Below are 20,944 nucleotides of genomic sequence, written 5' to 3'. Positions count from 1 at the left end.
CTTTAGTTGCATAATAAATCTGCACACTAATAGTTGCCTAATAATTGTGCGCACATATGTATTCCCCTGATGATGTTCACACTCACATTTCCGTTGTGAAACATTCAGGTTTCAGGTTTATTAACATTTTGGATTGACTGATAGCACTGTGTTTGTTCCATATTAAAATTAATCCTCAAAAATACAACTTGCCTAATAATTCTGCACTCCCTGTGTGTGTGTGTGTGTGTATATATGTGTGTGTATATATATATATATATATATATATATATATATATATATACATACTATATATATCTATACTAATAAAAGGCAAAGCCCTCACTCACTCACTGACTCACTCACTCACTGACTCATCACTAATTCTCCAACTTCCCGTGTGGGTGGAAGGCTGAAATTTGGCAGGTTCATTCCTTACAGCTTCCTTACAAAAGTTGGGCAGGTTTTATATCGAAATTCTACGCGTAATGGTCATAACTGGAAGCAGTTTTCTCCATTTACTGTAATGGAGATGAGCTTCAACGCGTGGGGGCGGAGTTTAGGTGTGACATCATCACGCCTCCCACGTAATCACGCAGTACATAGAAAACCAGGAAGACCTCAAAAAAGCGCTGAAGAAAACATGCATTATATAATTGAGAAGGCAGCGAAACAATAAGAAGCGGCGAGTGACATATACAACCATATTCATGAGTTCTGCTACTTCGGAAACAAAGCACGATGTAAACCTACACTTTAAATTAAGTTCATAGACAGGCTGCCGCTGGCGTTTGTAATTTAGTGCCTGCCCATATAAGGCCGTCCGTCAGCGGCAATCCAATAGCAAACTGCCACGGGTAAATATTCACGGGTGAAGGACTGTGCTTATGGAGAGGAAGATGAGATGGTCAGGGTGGTGTTTGACACAAACTCAGCGAAACTGAGAGAAAGTTTTAAGTGCCAGGACTAAGGTAACATTAAATAAAGCTATGGACATAGCGAGATGGCACCAGCACAGCTGGGAACCTTGATGCAAGTACAACGAGTGGCTCACGTGAACTGGCGCGTGCACAGATAAAAGCAACAGTTCCAAAGCGCTGAACAAAACCGAATTACACAATTGAAAAGGCAGCAAAAAATATGAAGCGTCTGATAAGCATATTCATAAATGCAGCTACTGTGGAAACAAAGCACGCGGTGGAAAAAGTCAATGTCCCGCTAAAGGAAGACAGTGTAAAAAAAACCCGTGCATGCAGTGTGTCAGGTCTCAGATAAATAAGAAGACGAGCTGTTTATTGATGCAGTAAGAAACGAATCGATGAATGAAACCTGTCATCTTTACAACGATTGACAAACACGGAATGTAACTTGAACACAACACATCCTACAAATACGAACCTGATTGAAAGAAATAATGATAATCAAATCCTTGATGACAGCAACACTCAGTAACACTCACAAAACAAATACTGTATATTGACAGTCATGTTACGTTATTTTTAAAATGTTCCCTTTTCTTTTCTAGCTTTTTAACACACTACTTCTCCGCTGCGATACGCGGGTATATATATATATATATATATATATATGTATATATATATATCCCGCTCTACATACTCGAATAATGGATACTTTATTTGCCATCAATGATTGTTTTGGTAAAGCCATACTCAGTGTATTCATTAGATGAACGGTAAAAAAGTAAGAGCGAGGGGAGGATGACTCATTGAGGCATGCAGGCTGTAGTCTTGGCGTCAACTCTATCTGAATTGCGCGATCACATTTGAAAAAATATATCTTTTCAAGTTCTATTTAGTCCATATGTGTCAAACCTCAAGGGCCGCGGGCCACATCCGCCCGGCGTAATTATATCCGCCCGCGAGATCATTTTATATACTGTATTATTGTTATTAAAGCCGGGTATATGAAGCGCTGGTAACACAATAAACTACAGATCCCATAATGCAGCGCTTCAGCTGCCTTGCGAACACGCATCGCTTACTAGAGTTATTAGCACTGAGTTTGCACGGCGCTTTGGTGACTTTGAAGAACAAAAAAAGTCCGTCTACATGCGGCTCGAACCTTGTGCATGTTTGGTAGCACATATCTGTGTGAGAAGCTCTTCTCAGTGATAAAGACTAACAAAACAGCACACAGGAGTCGCCTCACTGATGAGCACCTGCAATCCATCCTGAGAATCTCCACAACACAGAACCTCACACCAAACAGAAACGAACTTGTGGCCAAAAAAAGATGCCAGGCGTCCAGCTCTAAAATGACATATGAGCAAAGACAACTGAATGATTTGATTTTTATTGCACGTAAGAGCGGGAGTCAACCGTTTTAACAAACAGCGTATTGCACTGATACGTATATATATACACACACACACACACAGTGTATATATATATATACCTCAGTTTGATTGCCCAGTTAATTTCATACAAGGGACGCTATTGGTGGATGGCTTAGAAGCTACCCAATCAGAGCATGCATTGCATATTAACTAAAACTCTTCAATGATATAAGATATGCTTCCCGCGCTGTGCTTGTTTGCTTCTCTCTATCTTTCTCACTCTCTCTGCCTGACGGAGGGGGTGTGAGCAGAGGGGCTGTTTGCACAAAGGACACGGACGCTCTTCTACAAAATGCCGCTTTATCGCGGTGCTTCTGCTTACTTAAAAGCATGTATTGATTTTTTGATTGTTTGCTTTTCTTTGCGCTCTCTCTGACATTCTCTGCTCCTGACGCGCTCCTTTATGATGGCGCTCCTTTGAAGATAAGATATGTTTGCTTTCTTTTAATTGTGAGAAAGAACTGTCATCTCTGTCTTGTCATGGAGCACAGTTTAAACGTTTGACTAAAGGGTGTTATTTCATGTCTAGAGGGCTCTAATAATGTTAACAGGGTGGAAGAGTTTATAAGGGCTTAAAATATATAAAAATAACCACACAAACATATGGTTTTACTTGGATTTTCACCTATCGCGGGGGTCTGGAACTAACCCCAGCGATCGAGGAGGGATTACTGTATATATATATATATATATATATATATATATATATATATATATATATATATATATATATATATATATATATATATATTGTGGAAGACTGCCGGCTTCGAGGCGGTCCGCACCCCAGGCCGACAGGAGGAGCTCTCCAGACAGCGGGATCGTGCTCGAGGTCCAGCAGGGCCTTATGGACTCTGTGGTGTTTATACGCAGCCCTGCTGGATACCTTGGCGCCACCAGGAGTCGCTGTGGGGGACTTATGGGCTCTGTTGTGCCTTATGACCCGGGAGTGCGTCCGGTCCGCGTGACAGGAAGGTATGGCGTGCTCCCGGGTTGAACTAATGGACTGATTGCCCTGACCGGAAGGAATAAGGAACTGTGGACTGCTGGGACAGGAACACCTCGGGTCAGGGGCTATAAAGGGCGCTGCCTCAGTCCAGACACTGAGCTGTGCTGGGTGGGAGAGGAGCAAAGTGTCTGGGCGAGGAGGAGAGCTTATTGTGTGGATAGTGGTTATTAGAGTGTGTCTATTTGTAGTGTGGAAGGTGCTTGGTGCACTGTGGGGAAAAATAAAAGGTCTTGGACTGTTACCTGGTGTCAGGAGTAGGTACCTGAGGGTTGAGGGTGCACTACTGCCCCCTACTGCCACACTGGCGTGAGTCGGCAGGATTCTCTGGCCGTCTGTTGGCAGAGGACCTGCATAACAAACAAATTTTGTGTGGGCAGACAACCCTCGGGATTCCCCATCTTTATCGGAGGTGCACAACACCACCGCTGCCAAGGAAGCGGCAACACTGCGTGCTATCCCGCTCTACAGGGCCATGGGAAGAAAACAGGAAAAAGAAGGTCAGTCCCAGCCGCCTGCAGGGCATGGCAGACGCCGCGATGTCCTGGACCCTCCTGACGGGGCGAGGAAGACAAAGCGCTGATACGGGCCAAACAAGCCCGGCCGCGAAGGACCCGGCACACGGACAAATCCGGCGCAGCGTACTCCTTAGGCGGTCGGGGTGCCGCATTCCGTTACGGCGGCTGCAGGTAAACCGCCCGGCGTCCGTCTTTGTTTTAACCTGTTTTGCAGGCGTCCGCGGGAGGATTGCAGCGGCGTCTTGACGCGGCCTCATGCCTCGGCAAAATGGCCCCGGCTCCCAGAAGGCAAGTCGCGGTGAAAGGCGGCTAGAGACAGCCGCGGTTGGCGACAACAGACTGGTCACCAGCGGGGATGTCGGGGCGGTGGGAAACCCGAGTCGCCCGGAGGGCGGTCGTCCCCTAACGGGTCGAGCCTCCTCGAAGGGGAGGAAGGCGGCGGCGCCGCCCGAAAGAAAAACGCCGACAAAGAGGGGCGGGTTGTGGCTGACGAGTCTGCAGCGGTAAAGAGAAGGCAGATCGCAGCCCGGCTTGTAGTAGCCAACCGTCCCTCTGAGGACTCCAACTCCCAGGAGCCTTTGCGACCCAGCGGAACCGTGCCTGGGCGGCGTGCTCATTGGTTCCTGGCCGGAAGGTAAGCACACCGCGGAAGCGAAAAGGCAGCCGGCCGTAGTAACAAACTGTTTGGACTTACGGGGTCTCGAGAAATACCTCGAGCCCCTGCACCGTTTCTTACAGGACTTACAACAGCTGAAGGAACGTGTGGAGGACTTGGGAGGCGGCTGCAGCCCGTTAAAGGGTCTACAGGACTACGTGCAGCGGCTGGGCGGGAAGCTCGGAGATGATCGATCGGGAGTACAGGTGAGTCCCTCCCGTGTCGTAGAGTGTAAGGGACACAGTGCGATCGGGCACCGCTGAGAATGAGTAGCGCGTGTCAAAGCACTGTGTGCCCGACAAGAGACTGGGGCGCGATGACCGAATGGTGGGGACTGGAGCAAACAGCCGGGGCATGCGTGGCGTGGCTTTCGGGGCAGTCGGCTCACCAGGACCCGACCGGTCTTAAGTGCGAGGTAGCGCCGGTGGTAGGAGTGCCGGGGGATGCGCCGCTCGTGCCGGTGCAGCTGAATAGTGCTGTGCATCGGTGCGGGACGGTGCAAATGACGCCGACTCCCAGTAAACGGAAGGTAGCGGGTGTGCAGACAGCACAGAGGATCTCCTCTTCCTATGGAGGGCCTCAGGCTGGCGCAAGCCCACATTAAGCGGGAGATCCCCAAAAGGAATGGTGGGTCTCCCAACAGGTTGGAAGGAAGGCTTGAGGGCCGCCAGGCGGCCATGAGGACTTCCCTGGCAGGTGAAGGCGGAGGCGCTGGCGGAGTTCGAGATGTTTTTGGTCCCGCAGAGGGGAACAGCCAGGAGGACTCCGTCGGTGCTATAATTGCCGGCGACCGGGCCACGAGGCGCCATTGTCCCCGGCGAGACAGGAAGTACACCGTCCCTCCAAGGTTCGCTCGAGGACAGGGACAACGTATTCAAGGCCCGGATGACGCGTCCTCCTGGAGGAGGACGGCCCTTTCGAGGGCGGACGCCCCGCCCAGAAGTCGTCACTAAGGGGAACTGTGGAAGACTGCCGGCTTCGAGGCGGTCCGCACCCCCAGGCCGACAGGAGGAGCTCTCCAGACAGCGGGATCGTGCTCCGAGGTCCAGCAGGGCCTTATGGACTCTGTGGTGTTTATATCACAGCCCTGCTGGATACCTTGGCGCCACCAGGAGTCGCTGTGGGGGGACTTGTGGGCTCTGTTGTGCCTTATGACCCGGGAGTGCGTCCACGGTCACGTGACAGGAAGGTATGGCGTGCTCCCGGGTTGAACTAATGGACTGATTGCCCTGACCCGGAAGGAATAAGGAACTGTGGACTGCTGGGACAGGAACACCTCCGGGTCAGGGGCTATAAAAGGACGCTGCCTCAGTCCAGACACTGAGCTGTGCTGGGTGGGAGAGGAGCAAAGTGTCTGGGCGAGGAGGAGAGCTTATTGTGTGGATAGTGGTTATTAGAGTGTGTCTATTTGTAGTGTGGAAGGTGCTTGGTGCACTGTGGGAAAAATAAAAGGTCTTGGACTGTTACCTGGTGTCAGGAGTCGTACCTGAGGGTTCGAGGGTGCACTACTGCCCCCTACTGCCACAATATATATATATATATATATATATATATACTGTGCGTATATACAGGTATATATAGTGTAGCTATTCGAGACTTACTGTACTGTTCAGGTACCCATTTCCTTTATTTATTCTGCGGCTTGTACGCTATTTTTTGTTTGTTTATCACAATTAGAGATATTTAATCATTCCCTTCTTTAGCTGACTGCCTGCTCATATAAGGCGCTCCGCTGGCTTTTTGTGAAGCAGCCTTTTCACAGCTTCTCCGCTTTTTTATAAACGAACGACATATAAAGCCATCCTCTTTCCTTGATTTGCCAATAAAGCTGCCTTTTTATTTAATCCACAAGTTCTCCGCTATTTTATTGTTCGTTTATTACGATTATTATAGTTCTTTATATATCACATTGTCAATTCAGCACTCTGGTTGTAATATGACGAAGCTGCGCAAGCTCACTCTTGATAATGCAACGTATAGTTGTCCAGGAGAAAAGCAATCTTGCCTCAAATCAATGGCAACCTTTTGTTGGGTCTGTCCCTGAGACTTCTTACTTCTCATCGCGAAGCAGAGCCTTACTGGAAATTGGAGGCATCTGAATTGAAATGGGAGATCAGAGGGTGTAACGGGGATGTGAGTATTACATTGAGTGTCGAGAAACTCTAGAGACAGCGTGTGTATTAACTTGTGGATTTTTCTGTGAGTATTTGGTGGCAGTGTGACAAAGTTGCTTCCGTAAGACCACGTTAGCTGCGGAGCTCAGCTCAGAGCGAAATGAGGTGAATGGGAGGGGAGAGGATGACGTCACTCCCCCACCTGCCTCAACTGTCAATACCCCCACAAACACAGTCTCTCGGAATTTGAATAAGCACAGCCCTTCACCAGCAATTTTAACTTAGTTACAAAGTGATCAAAACTCTCGTTTATACCCTGCGTCCTCTCATTAAACTTGTATCCCGCATTAGTCGTGGGCATGACAAACACCAGTGGCAGCCTGTCTATGAACTTAAACTTTAGGTAAACACCGTTCTTTGTTCCTGAAGTAGCTGCAGTCATGAATATGCTTGTATGCATCACTGTGCAAGACAAACGGCAGTGGGAACGTGTCTATAAACTTAATTTAAACTTGCGGTTTACACCGTGCTTTGTTTCTGCAGTAGCTGCACTTATGAATATGCTTGTATGTGTCACCTGCTCGCTTCTTATTGTTTCGCTGCCTTCTCAATTGTATAATGCATGTTTTCTTCAGCGCTTTTTGGAGCTTTTCCTTGTTTTCTACTGCGCTCACAGTCAGTTCACGTGATTACGTGGGAGGCGTGATGATGTCACATGAAACTCCGCCCCCCACGGCCATCAAGCTGAACTCCATTACAGTATATGGAGAAAAATAGGTTCCAGTTATGACCATTACACGTAGAATTTCGAAATGAAACCTGCCCAACTTTTGTAAGTAAGCTGTAAGGAATGAGCCTGCCAAATTTCAGCCTTCCGCCCACATGGGAAGTTGGACAATTAGTGATGAGTGAGTGAGTGATTGAGTGAGTGAGGGCTTTGCCTTTTATTAGTGTAGATTATTCAATAGTTCCTCCCGTATAAGTAACATTTCTCGGACTGCTTTCTTCCATCTCCAAAACATTTCTAGACTTCGTCCTGTTCTTACGCAATACAGTACTAAAGTATTGGTTAATGCCCGAGTCACCTCACGTATAGATTACTGTAATGGCATTGTCTCTCATGTATATCAGCTCGATTCAATAACACATTTTAAAACTACCCTCAAAACTTATCTTTTCAAACTGGCATGCCAATTGTGAATTTTGCACTGTTACTGCCAGTTATCTTTGTTTTTTTGCTAATTATTGATGTTTGATCGAAAGCAACAGTGGATGTGGAAGTAGGATTAGAGATGCCGGGCGGGGCTCTGTCGTGCGTATCCCATGGTCTTAGAGTTGGTGGGTGGGGTTCTGTGAGTTGGTGGGCGTGGCTCTCTGTCCGTCTTGCCCTTAGGGTCGGCGGGCGGGCTTTGGTAGGCTTGGCTCTCTGTCTTGGTTGCCCTTAGTTAGAGTTGGTGGGCGTGGCTCTCTGTCTTGCTTGCGCTCACTGTCTTGCGTGCCTTTAGTGAATTATATATATATAAATGATTTCCTTGCTGAATATTTTTGAAAGTTTCATATTTATTTGTGAAGCAATAAAAGGAATATAATCTCTTCTTTCTGCTGCTCCTGTTGGGGGTTGCCACAGTGGATCATCTTCTTCCATATCTTTCTGTCCTCTGCATCTTATTCTGTTACATCACCTGCATGTCCTCTCTCACCACATCCATAAACCTTCTCTTGGGCCTTCCTCTTTTTCTCTTGTCTGGCAGCTCTATCCTTAGCATCCTTCTCCCAATATACTCAGCATCTCTCCTCTGCACATGTCCAAACCAATCTCGTCTCTCTGACTTTGTCTCCAAACCATCCAACTTGAACTGACCCTCTAATGTAGTCATTTCTAATCCTGTCCATCCTAGTCACCTCCAATGCAAATCTTGGCATCTTTAACTCTGCCACCTCCAGCTATGTCTCCTGCTTTCTAGTCAGTGCCACCGTCTCCAACCCATGTAACATAGCCGGTCTCACTACCGTACTGTATACCTTCCCTTTCACTCTTGCTGATATCCATCTGTCACAAATCCCTCCTGACACTCTTCTTCACTCTTGCTGATATCCATCTGTCACAAATCACTCCTGACACTCTTCTTCACCCATTCCACCCTGCCTGCACTCTTTTCTCACTACGCTTCCACAATCCCCACTACTCTGTACTGTTCATCCCAAGTATTTAAACTCATCCACCTTCACCAACTCTACTCCTTGCATCCTGACCATTCCACTGACCTCCCTCTCATTTACACACATGTATTCTGACTTGTTCCTATTGACCTTCATTCCTCTCCTCTCTAGAGTATGTCTCCACCTCTCCAGGGTCTCCTCAACCTGTTCACTACTATTGCTACAGATCACAATGTCATCAGCAAACATCATGGTCCACAGGGACTCCTGTCTAATCTCATCTGTCAACCTGTCCTTCACCATTGCAAATAAGAAAGGGCTCAGAGCTGATCCCTGATGTAATCCCACACTCCACCTTGAATGCATCCCTCGCTGCTACCGCAGACCTCACCACAGTCACACTTCCCTCGTACACATCCTGTATAACTCTTACATACTTGTCTGCCACTCCCAGCTTCCTCATGCAATACCACTCGAGGCACCCTGACATTTGCTTTCTCCAGGTCCACAAAGACGCAGTGCAACTCCTGGCCTTCTCTACACTTCTCCATCAACACCTTCAGAGCAAATATTGAATCTGTGGTGCTCTTCTTTGCATGAAACCATACTGCTGCTCACTAATCATCACCTCACTTCTTAACCTAGCTTCCACTACTCTTTCCCATAACTTCATGCTGTGGCTCATCAATTTTATTACCCTGTAGTTACTGCAGTCCTGCACATCCCCCTTATTCTTAAATATCGGCACCAGTACACGTCTTCTCCACTCCTCAGGCATCCTCTCACTTTCCAAGACTCCACTAAACAATCTGGTTAAGAACTCCACTGCCATCTTTCCTAGACACCTCCATGCTTCAATAGGTATGTCATCTGGACCTACGGCCTTTCCATTTTTCATCCTCTTCATAGCTGTCCTTACTTCCTCCTTGCTAATCCATTGCACTTCCTGATTCACTATCTCCACATCATCCAACCTCTTCTTTGTCTCGTTCTCTTCATTCATCAGCCTCTCAAAGTATTCTTCCCATCTGCTCAGCACATTCTCCTCACTTGTGAGTACATTTCCATCTTTATCTTTTATCAACCTAACCTGCTGCACATCTTTCCCAGCTCGGTCCCTGTTCCTAGCCAATCGGTACAGGTCCTTTTCTCCGTCCTTAGTGTCCAACCTTTCATACAACTCATCATATGCCTTTTCTTTAGCCTTCACCACCTCTCTTCACCTTGTGCCTTATCTCTTTGTACTCTTGTCTACTTTCTGTATCTCTCTGACTATCCCACTTCTTCTTTGCCATCTGTATTCTCTCCTGTATTTCCCTGATTCCACCACCAGGTTTACTTTTCCTCCTTCCTCTTTCCAGATGTCAAGCCAAGCACCCTTCTTGCTGTCACCCTTACTACATCTGCTGTAGTTTACCTGCTGTCTGGTAACTCTTCACTGCCACCCATTGCCTGTCTCACCTCCTCCCTGATACTCAACCTTGCATTCTTCTTTTTTCAACTTCCACCATTTGATCCTTGGCTCTGCCCTCACTCTCTTCCTTTTCTTGATCTCCAACGTCATCCTACAGACCACCATCCTATGCTGCTTAACTACACTTTCCCCTGCCACCACTTTGCAGTCTTCAATCTCCTTCAGATGAACTCTTCTACATAGGATGTAATCTACCTGTGTGCATCTTCCTCCACTCTTGTACGTAACCCTATGTTCCTCCCTCTTAAAATACGTATTCACCACAGCCATGTCCATCCTTTTGGCAAAATCCACTATCCTCTGACCTTCTTCATTCCTCTCCTTGACACCATACCTACCCATCACCTCCTCTTCTCCACTTTCCCTTCACCAACATGCCCATTGAAATCTGTTCCAATCACCACTTTTTGTCCCTTGGGTACGCTGTTCATAATTTCATCCAATTCACTCCAAAAATCTTCTTTCTCACCCATTGCACACTCAACTTGCAGGACATAGGCACTAACAACATTCATCATCACACCTCCAATTTTCACCTTCATAATCATTACTCTGCCTGACACTCTTTTCACCTCCAAAACACTCTTGACATACTGTTCCTTCAGAATAACTCCTACCCCATTTCTCCTCCCATCCACACTATGATAGAACAATTTGAATCCACCTCCTATCCACCTGGCCTTACTCCCCTTCCATTTAGTCTCTTGCATGCACAATATTTCAAACTTCCTTCTCTCCATCATACCGGCTAACTCTCTCCGCTTACCAGTCATACTGCCAACATTCAAAGTTCCTACCCTCAGTTCCACTCTCTTTACTTTCCTCCTCTCATTCTGCCTCCAGAAACACCCCCCCCCCTCCTTCTCCTTCTTCTTCTTTGGCCAACAGTAGCCCTATTTTCTGGCAGCACCCTGTTGGCTAACAGTACTAGTGGCAGTTGTTAACCCGGGGCTCGACAGATCCGGTATGGAAATTTTGTATTGTCTGCATATTGATTTGGCAAAGTTTTACACCGGATGCCCTTCCTGATGTAACACTCCCCATTATAAACTCTGTATATATGAAATACAACATCTGTCTGTCTGTCTGTATGTCTGTCCGTTTTTCATGTGAGAACTACTTAACAGATTTAGTTCAGGGTTTTTTTCTATAATTTGCTTGAACATTCCAATTGATTTTTGCGATCATAGTTCACTTGCAGGAGCGATATATTCATGCTAATCCGAGACAGAGGCTGTGGGCCAAGGGGTGGGCAAATCATGACATCAGGAGTGGGGAGCCGGGCATGGCCCTCCTCATTATCCTATTTTACTACTACACCGGCGGAGCCGCAGGGGACAGCTAGTGTGTAATATAATACACTACTTAACAATAAAAATATGTAGTATTTAATATTGCTATTTAAAAGCAACTTACCAAACAATGTATTTCGTCCCTGGGATGTGGCTGCTGATAGCTAGATTCATGTTGCAGTATTTCTTTAATAGGGAGTTATGCACTCATGCAGTTTCATTTGGGCAAACAAGCTCTTGTTTTATACCAGAGTTTGAAAGCAATAAAATATTAAGCCTTGTTGCTGAGCCAGTAAGTGCAGATGAGGACCTGCAACAGATAAGATATGAATATCTGAGGGAGAGAGATCTGTATTTTTTGTCAATTGACAATTTGTCATGCAATGCTGCCTTTTTTGCTGCTTACGGGTACAATTTTCCAACATTTCTCAATCATTCAGTAATGGAAGCATTTTTCTGTTTTCCAACATTAAACTGCAAGATGCAGCAGAAGCCAAAGGACCAAATAGAAAGCTTTCTTTAGAGTAAGTTTATTAATCTTGTTTGCTGTAGCTTAACATTTGCTTAGCAAATTATGATGAGTTTACAGTTCTCCCTGTATTGTCATGTTTGCCTACCACACCCTAAATACATAGAGCTTAAATGCTTCCATAGGAGAAATGGTGGGCTTATGCATGAAGGAATGGTGGAGTTATTAAATGTATGCTTCTCCATTCTTGCCAGCAATTCAGCCACCGTATCTAAAGCCTTGACATTAAAAATGACTAGTCAGGTTTAAAGTTTTTACTTAGTTTTTATAAGTTCATTTATGTTTGGAGTGAGAGTAGTTAGCAACATCAAAGTCTGCTGCCAGTAAGAGAGAAGAATTTACTGCTTTGTTGGATTTCCTGTTTGTTAATAAGATTATGAATGGCTATGGATGGTCATGTACAATATCTTTAGATTGGAAATGTCAGAATATTTTAATGGGAAGTCCAAAGTTACACAGCAAAAAAAGATGTCTGCTTAGCTGGCATGTAGTTTCTCTTCACTGCTGGCTAGTTCAACACAATCTGTTTCTCTTTTAACCATTATTCTGTACATTTGGATGTGTGTTTTGGATCCTTATTCTGCTGGAAGACACGATCTTTTAGAAATAAGTAGTTTTGTAACATTGGGTAATGTATGTCACTTTAAAATGCCCTAATAATTCTTTGGTTACATCACTGGTCTCAATTGTCAAATAATTCTGCTTTGGTTTCATCATACCACAGAGCATTTTCTCAGATAGGTTTTGGTTTCAGAAAAGGACAGTTATTAATTTTCACAGAGCATTTTCTCAGATAGGTTTTGGTTTCAGAAAAGGACAGTTATTAATTTTTATGATAGTTTTAAGGTATGGGTTGAAACAGTCACTTTTTTTTTTTTTTTTTAGAACTTACACAGGCTTTAGTATTGACTGTGTGATTTACTTGTTTAATAGTGTAAATGATTTTTCACTTTCTTTGGGCAGGAATGAAAGCTTTAGACTTGTCAAATCTCAAATACTGTGGTTCTGCAATTAATTATGAATTATTCTCGTCAAGAGCCATTGTAATGACCTATTTTATTATCAGAAATATCAGAATCTGAAATGTTATAGAATAGGTTGGGTAACTTGGTTCCTAGGGCGCAAAGCTTACTGACACTTACGTCTGAATTTTTAAGGTAGATTTTTTTTTTCTGCTTCAAACTAAATGTATTAGTTATGTTTTAAGGCTTTTGTTTCAGGTTTGTTCAGGTATTTTATTGGCTACAATTGTAAGGACATGCATTTTTAAATAAATACATCTTCATTTAATAAGACAGGTTTTAAGGGCCTTTGAATGCATGCAACAATTTTAATAAAGTACCAAACTTATCATTTTATATTTTCTACTATGACCATTGTAATTTGTAGTTTTTAAAATGAGCTTGTTTTGTAACAAAATCATGTCTGAAAACTTTATTTTGTCTGTCAATGCTAAAAGCAGATTATCTGCATCAGTTTTAATGTAAGTAGTGGCTAAGAGTTGATGCTTTAATGCACCTAATTAGTGTTAAAGTCACAAGAAAATATTCTGTGTACAATTTTTACCCCCAATTTGTTACTAGTTTTATAGAACACATTTGCTAGCAATTGTTGCAGTGGTAAAAGCAGCTCTTTTCTCGTCTCTCATAGGCCATCTAACAAATACACAGCCTGCAATACATTATAGATGTGTGGATAAGCAACACCTATAAAACGATGCCCAGAACATCCCAGCTGGTTTCTGTGACTAATGTGTATGTCTGTTTGAGAAAAAATAGATAGTGTTAGTTTCTTTTTTGTCTTCCACTGCCCTACTTTAGAGATATAGTGGCAAATATTGGAATGCAAGATTGAAGAAAAATAAACATTAAACAGACCAGGGTTGACCCAACCATAAGTACTAGCCAATCCGCGGCGTACCATACGCCGCATAATCAGGCCGGTTTTTAAATTATTTACTCCCTGTGCTTAAAAATCAACATTTGAAAAATCGGTAATGTAATAAATCAGCAAGAAAAGCAACATTATAACGCAATGCACGGAACGAACCAACACACAATCGTCCGTGACTGAAAACTGGCGGACCGCAATCGCGCCTTCTCTTGCCAGACGGAGGGATGGGGGTGCACGGCCGGAGTGTGGAACAGGAGGAGAGGAGAAGGACATCCATTCAGCTCCCTCCGTCATGCTAGTCTCCTGAATTCTCGTTCAGTATGTACTGTCCACTCATGTGCCCACCTCCAACTCGTCACTTGAGTCGTTGGCTGCTTTTCTAAATATAATCCACCAAGACACCCGACCACGGTAGTAGCGAGGTGGGAGGGGGGTGTGCACTAAGGGTAGGGATGCAACCAGTGGGAGCATATGAGTCGCACTTAGTGGGAATTCCACGATTTACAGCCCGAATGGGGTTCAACGGCTTACCCATGCCTCTCTGCGCCGTGTAGACACACGCTCAATCTCATGCATAATTATTTATTGAATGCTAAACACTTCTGGAAAGACACGGTTGTCTAAAACGGGTTGGTGTGAGAATACAACAGTAAGTGAATGGAAAGATGGAACTCTGGAGAGAGCAAAATACAACACAATAGTGAACCCGCGGCATAACAAACGCCGCATAATTATTTATTGATGGTTGAACACTTCTGGAAAGACACAGTTGTCTAAAAAGGGAGGGTTTGAGGATACAACAGAAAGTGAATGAAAACATGGAACTCTGGAGAGAGCAACATATAATTGTCCATGAGTGAAGAAGACGCATGTTTGTCGCGGATCACGAATGCTGTATGTAGCGTGTAAAACAGTTTGGTATGGTGCACGCGGTCGTGCGTCGTAACCGAAAACTAGGTTTTTAAAGACTGCTTACTTCATTGTGTTTTAACCTCAGTTGTAAAGGATTGTTTTAAGGATCCCATGGGATACCCCTCGCAAACCGTTTTACACACTGCATGTGGCGATTCACCTGCGCGAGAAACATGCCTCTATGAACAGTCAAGGTGGCTCGGAGGTACATGAGGCCTCTACGACAGATGAATATAAATGATGCCGTTCTTTCTGTGTCGTCGCACCCGAGTTGGTGGGCGTGGCTCTGCGAGTTGTCGTCGTATCCAATGGTCTTGGAGTTGGTGGGCATGGCTCCTCCCTGCGTGCGACATAGGTGTCTTACTTGTTGGCGGCTTAGTGAATCCACGCCCCTTCCGGCGTGCTTTCCATGGGTGTCTTGCCTTAGTGAATTATATATATAGATTTTCATAAAGGTGCAAAACTGAATTCACAGTCATGAGGAAGCCAAGTCTGAAATTCCTAAAGTGTATTATTTGAGTTGTTATGCAAATTCAAAAAAGGAAACCTCAGTAATCACTCTTACATACTGATTATTACATGTAAAGTGATACTACTACAACAAGAAAGCATCCCTGTTGATGCAAACATCCCAGTGTAATGCAAACATAGATGACTTCAACTAGGATGCAGAAAAAATATGTACCATTTACACAAAATAGAGTAAAACATTTCATTAATGCAAAAATGGTTTTAAATGTCTGTAGATGTGACAGCTCCTTTCTATCAGGAATAGCAATTTCTCAGTTGGAAAGACTTTTTTGATTTGCTAAACTCTTGAAAACCTGCAGAGAACCCTAATTTGCCTCTGATTCCGTTAATATTGTACAGCCTCCTGCTGTTGCTGCTATTCCAATTGCATGCATATTTCAATTGTTTTCTTCAGCTTCAGTTTTGAGGCATACCTACAGATTTGGAGAATGTGAATTGTTCTAGTACATTTAAGTTCTAGATAAGTAAAGGGAAGCTTTATCAGTAAATAGAAGAGATGGCAACTCTCAAAGTTCCCAAAGTACAGTATGGACTCTCCAGAAGAGCCTGCATCTAAATAACTTGTCCTAAGCTCACTTTAGATAGGCTTAACACCTGGTGTACAGACAAAGCTTTTAATTTGGGACCAAATGGTATGCAACAGTAGCCCTCGAAGCCTGTTATCTTGCTATACTGATAATAAGATATCCAGAATACTTAGTAATTAGCTTTATTCATATTTAAAAAAACAAATACCATTCATAAATCTCTGCAAAGATAAAAAGCCATTTTGATTTTCAACAGCCAGGATGCAATCAGCATGGCTATATTAGAGTCCAGTTCAGTCCCAGCCTCTGTTTCCGCCGAGGCTTTGCTCTGATCCGTTCTACTTACCTGTTTTGAAAATGGGAGTAGCTGCCACAGTTTACCAGCCCAGAGCTAATGTCATTGCATCAATATAATACTTAATCAAACACTTGCATACTCAAAATTTAGAATGATTGAGCACCATAATAGCCATTAGTAAATTTAGTACATGTGTACTTCTAAATCAATATAACACCATGAACACTAACTTTGAAATAAAAATGTAAAAGTGCCAGCCCCTTAATACGTAATCCTGTGTATAATTTAAACATTTAGCAGATGGTAAAATAATCTCTTTGTTCATGTAAGACAAACATCCAAGTAAATGACTCATCTACGACACCCTGTCACTTATAATCTGTCAGTTATCCAGCACTTGGGACTTGGTGTTGCAAACTCATTTACCATCAACTTTGTAATACTCTTTATTTTTTCATTTAAATTAAGGATACTCCAGCATCCAGAAGTTTCTTTGACCCAGTCTGTCAGCACAAAGATTGGTGCCCATGGGTAAAAGCTGTTGATGCAAAGGGAATATCAGGTGTAGTTTCTGCTCAAGGGGATATGCCATCTCTAACAAAAAACACAGAGAAACCGGAACCTGGATGGAAGGAAGCACTCAAAGTCTTTCTATCTATGAAAAAATCAGAAAGTGTGACTGAATGCAGTGTACCTGAGGTAAGATTCTTTTGTCTATCTCCTGTTTCCGTACTATAAATGAGTCCTATGTATACACAATATAAGACTATTGCCTAAAAGTTGTTTGTGCTTACCTTAAGAAATGTGACCATAAATTATTAATTTATAGATATTTTAAGACATTAAAAATTCAGCTGAATGTATCTAGCAGAGCCGCATTCTTTCTTTGGTTGAATTGGCTATCCATATTCTCCAAAACACAGTATAAGGCAAAAAAAACATATATATAATCTTTAATTTTATTTTACAAGATTGTTCACATTCAATTTTTAGAGTTATGTTTGTAATTTAAATTTTCTGTAGTTTATTTATTTCCTTTCTCTTATTATGAATCACAAGATGAAAGTTATAATGCTTAAAACATTGTCGTGAACCATTCAAACAATCTTAACTCACCCTCCATATCTTCATGTGAAATAATTTATTAGTTGATCTAAAACATGCATCTGCATTTTTTCTTTAATATAATTCAGAAACTTAAACTTCCAAGTATATTGCCATACACGTACACGTGTGTGTGTGTGTGTGTGTGTGTGTATAGAGATAGATATACGCAGATATACATATTATAGATATAGATAGATATACAGGGTGGTTCAGATCTAATTATGCAGATCCATATGATCTGGATGACTTTGATTTATGCGGGGACTATTCCAGTTTGGTGCGAAGACGATTCTTCATGTCGTCAGTTTGCACACTTCTCGATGGTCCGGGATTTTTCAGGTGATTTTCTATGTAATAAACTTAAGTTATAGTGTAATGAAAATTGCATAATTAGATCTGGACCACCCTATAGATATATAGATAAACATACACTGTATATATACACACACACATATATACAGTAATTGTATTATTATAGTTAGCATTATGATTGGATGTTTGGTAACCTTATGATCTATGGGTAGAAAACGTCACTGAAGCTGGTGGTGTGAGTACTAATGGTCCTGTATTGTTTGGAAAGAGAAAAAAAAAATAGCTGGGCATGATTGCCGAGATCTTTAATAATCCTTTTTTGTCTTTCTATGGCAGCAAGTGTAGTATATGTCCTGAACAGAAGGCATCTAGTAACATTCTGTGCCTCCTTCAACACTTTCTTCAGTGGTTTACAATTTTAAGCCAAGTAATGTCTTTACCAGAAAATACCAGAATTTGATTCAGCCAGTTAGGATGGACTCCACTTTGCCCTGTAGACGTTCTTGAGGAAAGATGGAGGAAATATAAGCTGTTCTGAGGAGTTAGAGGAGCTGGTGAGCCTTTTTGACAAGAGCTTAAAGTTTTTCTGCCTGCTTCAGTTATAAATGAAAGGCACTCCAAAAATGTAAAGTTGTTCACCCTCTCAGCTATGTCAGTGACCAAACGGAAGAGTGGTTTGTTTACTGTACCCTGAAGACTATGACCATGTTTTTTTGGTTTTGCTGACATTAAGGATGAAATTGTTGTTCTGGCACCATTGTGTCTTTCCTCTGTTGGTTATGTCATTGTTGATAATCATGTCTTTGATGGAGGTATCATCAGCAATGTTATCAATAGAGTTGGACCTGCGCTGTGTAGTGTATTGAGGGTCAAAGTGGAGGATGTGATGCTGCCAGTCCATACATGCTGAGGTCCATTGGTTACAAAGTCCAAAAACCAGCTGCGAATGGTGGAGCCAAGTCCTGTATTGAAGTGTTTGGTTATGAGCTTTTACAGTACTACAGTGTTAAATGCTGAGCTGTATGTAGTCTGTAAACATGACTCGGGCATCACAGTTTTTATTTTTCAGTTGTGCTAGGATGAATAAATGTGTTTTATTTTTGTCAGTATAATGCAGTGGAAAATAGTTGTGGAATTATTTGTGTTCTTTCTTTGTGTTTCCTTTATTCAGGGCCTTCCTGCAAAATCCAAGAGAGTGTTCTCAATACTTCGTCAAATGGATGCACCCTGTTCAAAATAGTTTTCATTTAGTAAATGATACTGTTCTCGTTTTCAAATTGAAACTCAAGTTGTTCCTTCTTGTTTTTCTTATTGTTTGGTTTCATTGTTTTTACTTTTCATTTTTCTTTTTTTCCAAAGAAAAAGAGATTAAATTTGATACTATTTAAATGTACAGTGCACTGTGTGGTGTTATTTTCTTAAACTTCAAAATGCATTATTTATGTGGACTCTATTGTAATCTTATACTCTCACTTTTAGGTGAATGACAATTTGTGGATGTACAGTATGAAAATGGAAAAAATGTATATGTAACATTAGCATTATCCAAGGGAATTTTAGTACCCTTTTTGGTGATTAGTGCCTTTTTTAGAATAATACATTTTTAATATACAATATTGATATGATACTTAAATATTGTACAGTATTATACATTATTTGTATAACCACTCTGCTGCTGAAAAGTGCTTGGGCATATTGAGATAAAATTCAATATTACCTTGGAAATAAAGAACCACTTCAATAGCAGTAGAGTAATATTAATTTGTGATATTGTAATGTAAATGTATATTGAAACATAAAAATGTGTTAATTTTGGCCTAATATTGTGTATAACTCCATGTAAATAAATGGAAACTAATTATAGCAGGAAATGGAATTGGAAAATAAAGTTACTAATTAATAACTTCATAACATTTTCCAGAGTGACATTCTACCCCCAACACTTTCTATCATCTGTAAATTAACTGTTAATACTGTACAGTAGTGTGTATGAGAGCAACTAAGTGGCAATGAAATATAAGAAACCCAAAAGAAGAAAATAAATAACATTGGAAATGTTTAGCAGTTTAATTATAGTTTAATGTTTTTATTCTGCTGACTGGAAAATAGTTTTCTGTAGCAGTTTTAACTTTTTTAAAATGTTTCAGTTTGATAATCTGTAAGTCTTCTTCATGAAAAGAAGAAAATAAGATTAAATAACTTCAGATTGTTTTCCCTTTAATGAAAGAGGCTGTGGTAGAATATATATAGCCTGAAATATATGGTGTGTCTCCCTAATTGATTTCAAAAACACAATCGTCTCTGTCAGCAAGGAACACTTCAATGCCTGTTTCTTAGATTTTGTTGTTCTTTCTGAGACAGAAGTTTCTGTAATAATTATACAGCAAGATTAGCTAAGAGTGCCATGTTTCTTTAAGGTATGGATTCATGGATAAGAACCCTCAACATGCCACTTAAAATCCAAGTACATTACCTGGAAAAGACTCACTAAGAAAAGACTTTTGGGGTAATGTGAGAGAACTGTAGAAATAGTCTTGTAAATTCAAAAATTAATACTTAAGAGTATAGATAAAATTACCAGAAGTTCAAATGTATGCATTTATATTTAGAACAAAATGTATGCTTTCTGGATTTTTTTTCTTTTTTTATTATTTTAGTAATTTACAATGTACCATGAATGACACACAAATTTACCCGTTCCTTATTGGAGTCCTTTAATCCATTTCAGGGACCTTTTAAACCTTTTGCAAAAATGGTTAACAAAATCAATCTTGGCAGCTTTGAGCAAAAGGGAGGAACCAACACTGAATGAGGTCCCAGTCCATCTCAGGGCACATACTGGTACACAGAAAACACCTAGTCAAACGGTACCAGTTTAGACATAAATCTTAATAATAAAGATATTTTAAGCTGTGGATAGAAAACCCACATTGACCCACACAGACATGTGGTCAATGTCTAAACCAGGGTTTGCCTACACTTTTTTGGCTTACGAGCTACTTTTAAAATGACCAGGTTGAAATGATCTACCTACATTACATTAAAAATGATTTATAAATAAGTTTATATATATATATATATATATATATATATATAATATACGCATACACAGTGCTCCGCATAAATGAATACACCCCACTACATTTGTCAGAAAACCTTTAGTTTCCTTTGAGTATCAACATTTTCTATGAGATACTGTACTACAAAATACTCCCACAAATGTCGGCCATTGATTGCAAACAAGATTTGTTAATTTGCACACAAAAAAAGTGATTTTCCTA

General features: G+C 41.9%; 1 protein-coding gene across 1 annotated transcript in view; it reads left to right on the top strand.

Moving 5' to 3' along the window:
• zc3hc1 (zinc finger, C3HC-type containing 1) overlaps positions 1-19,534 on the top strand; it is a 53,067-nt gene extending 33,533 nt beyond the window's left edge. Inside the window, exons 9-10 of the mRNA XM_039760995.1 lie at positions 16,713-16,943; positions 18,835-19,534. Coding sequence (XP_039616929.1) covers positions 16,713-16,943; positions 18,835-18,903 — 300 coding nt within the window. The 3' untranslated portion in view covers positions 18,904-19,534. The remainder of the gene's footprint in view (positions 1-16,712; positions 16,944-18,834) is intronic.
• The last annotated feature ends 1,410 nt before the right edge of the window (positions 19,535-20,944 follow it).

This window comes from Polypterus senegalus, chromosome 8 (assembly GCF_016835505.1).
Source record: "Polypterus senegalus isolate Bchr_013 chromosome 8, ASM1683550v1, whole genome shotgun sequence".
In the NCBI taxonomy this organism is placed as follows: Eukaryota; Metazoa; Chordata; class Cladistia; order Polypteriformes; family Polypteridae; genus Polypterus; species Polypterus senegalus.
Note: the sequence above shows the minus strand (reverse complement) of the source record. Positions and strands in the feature narration are given on the sequence as shown.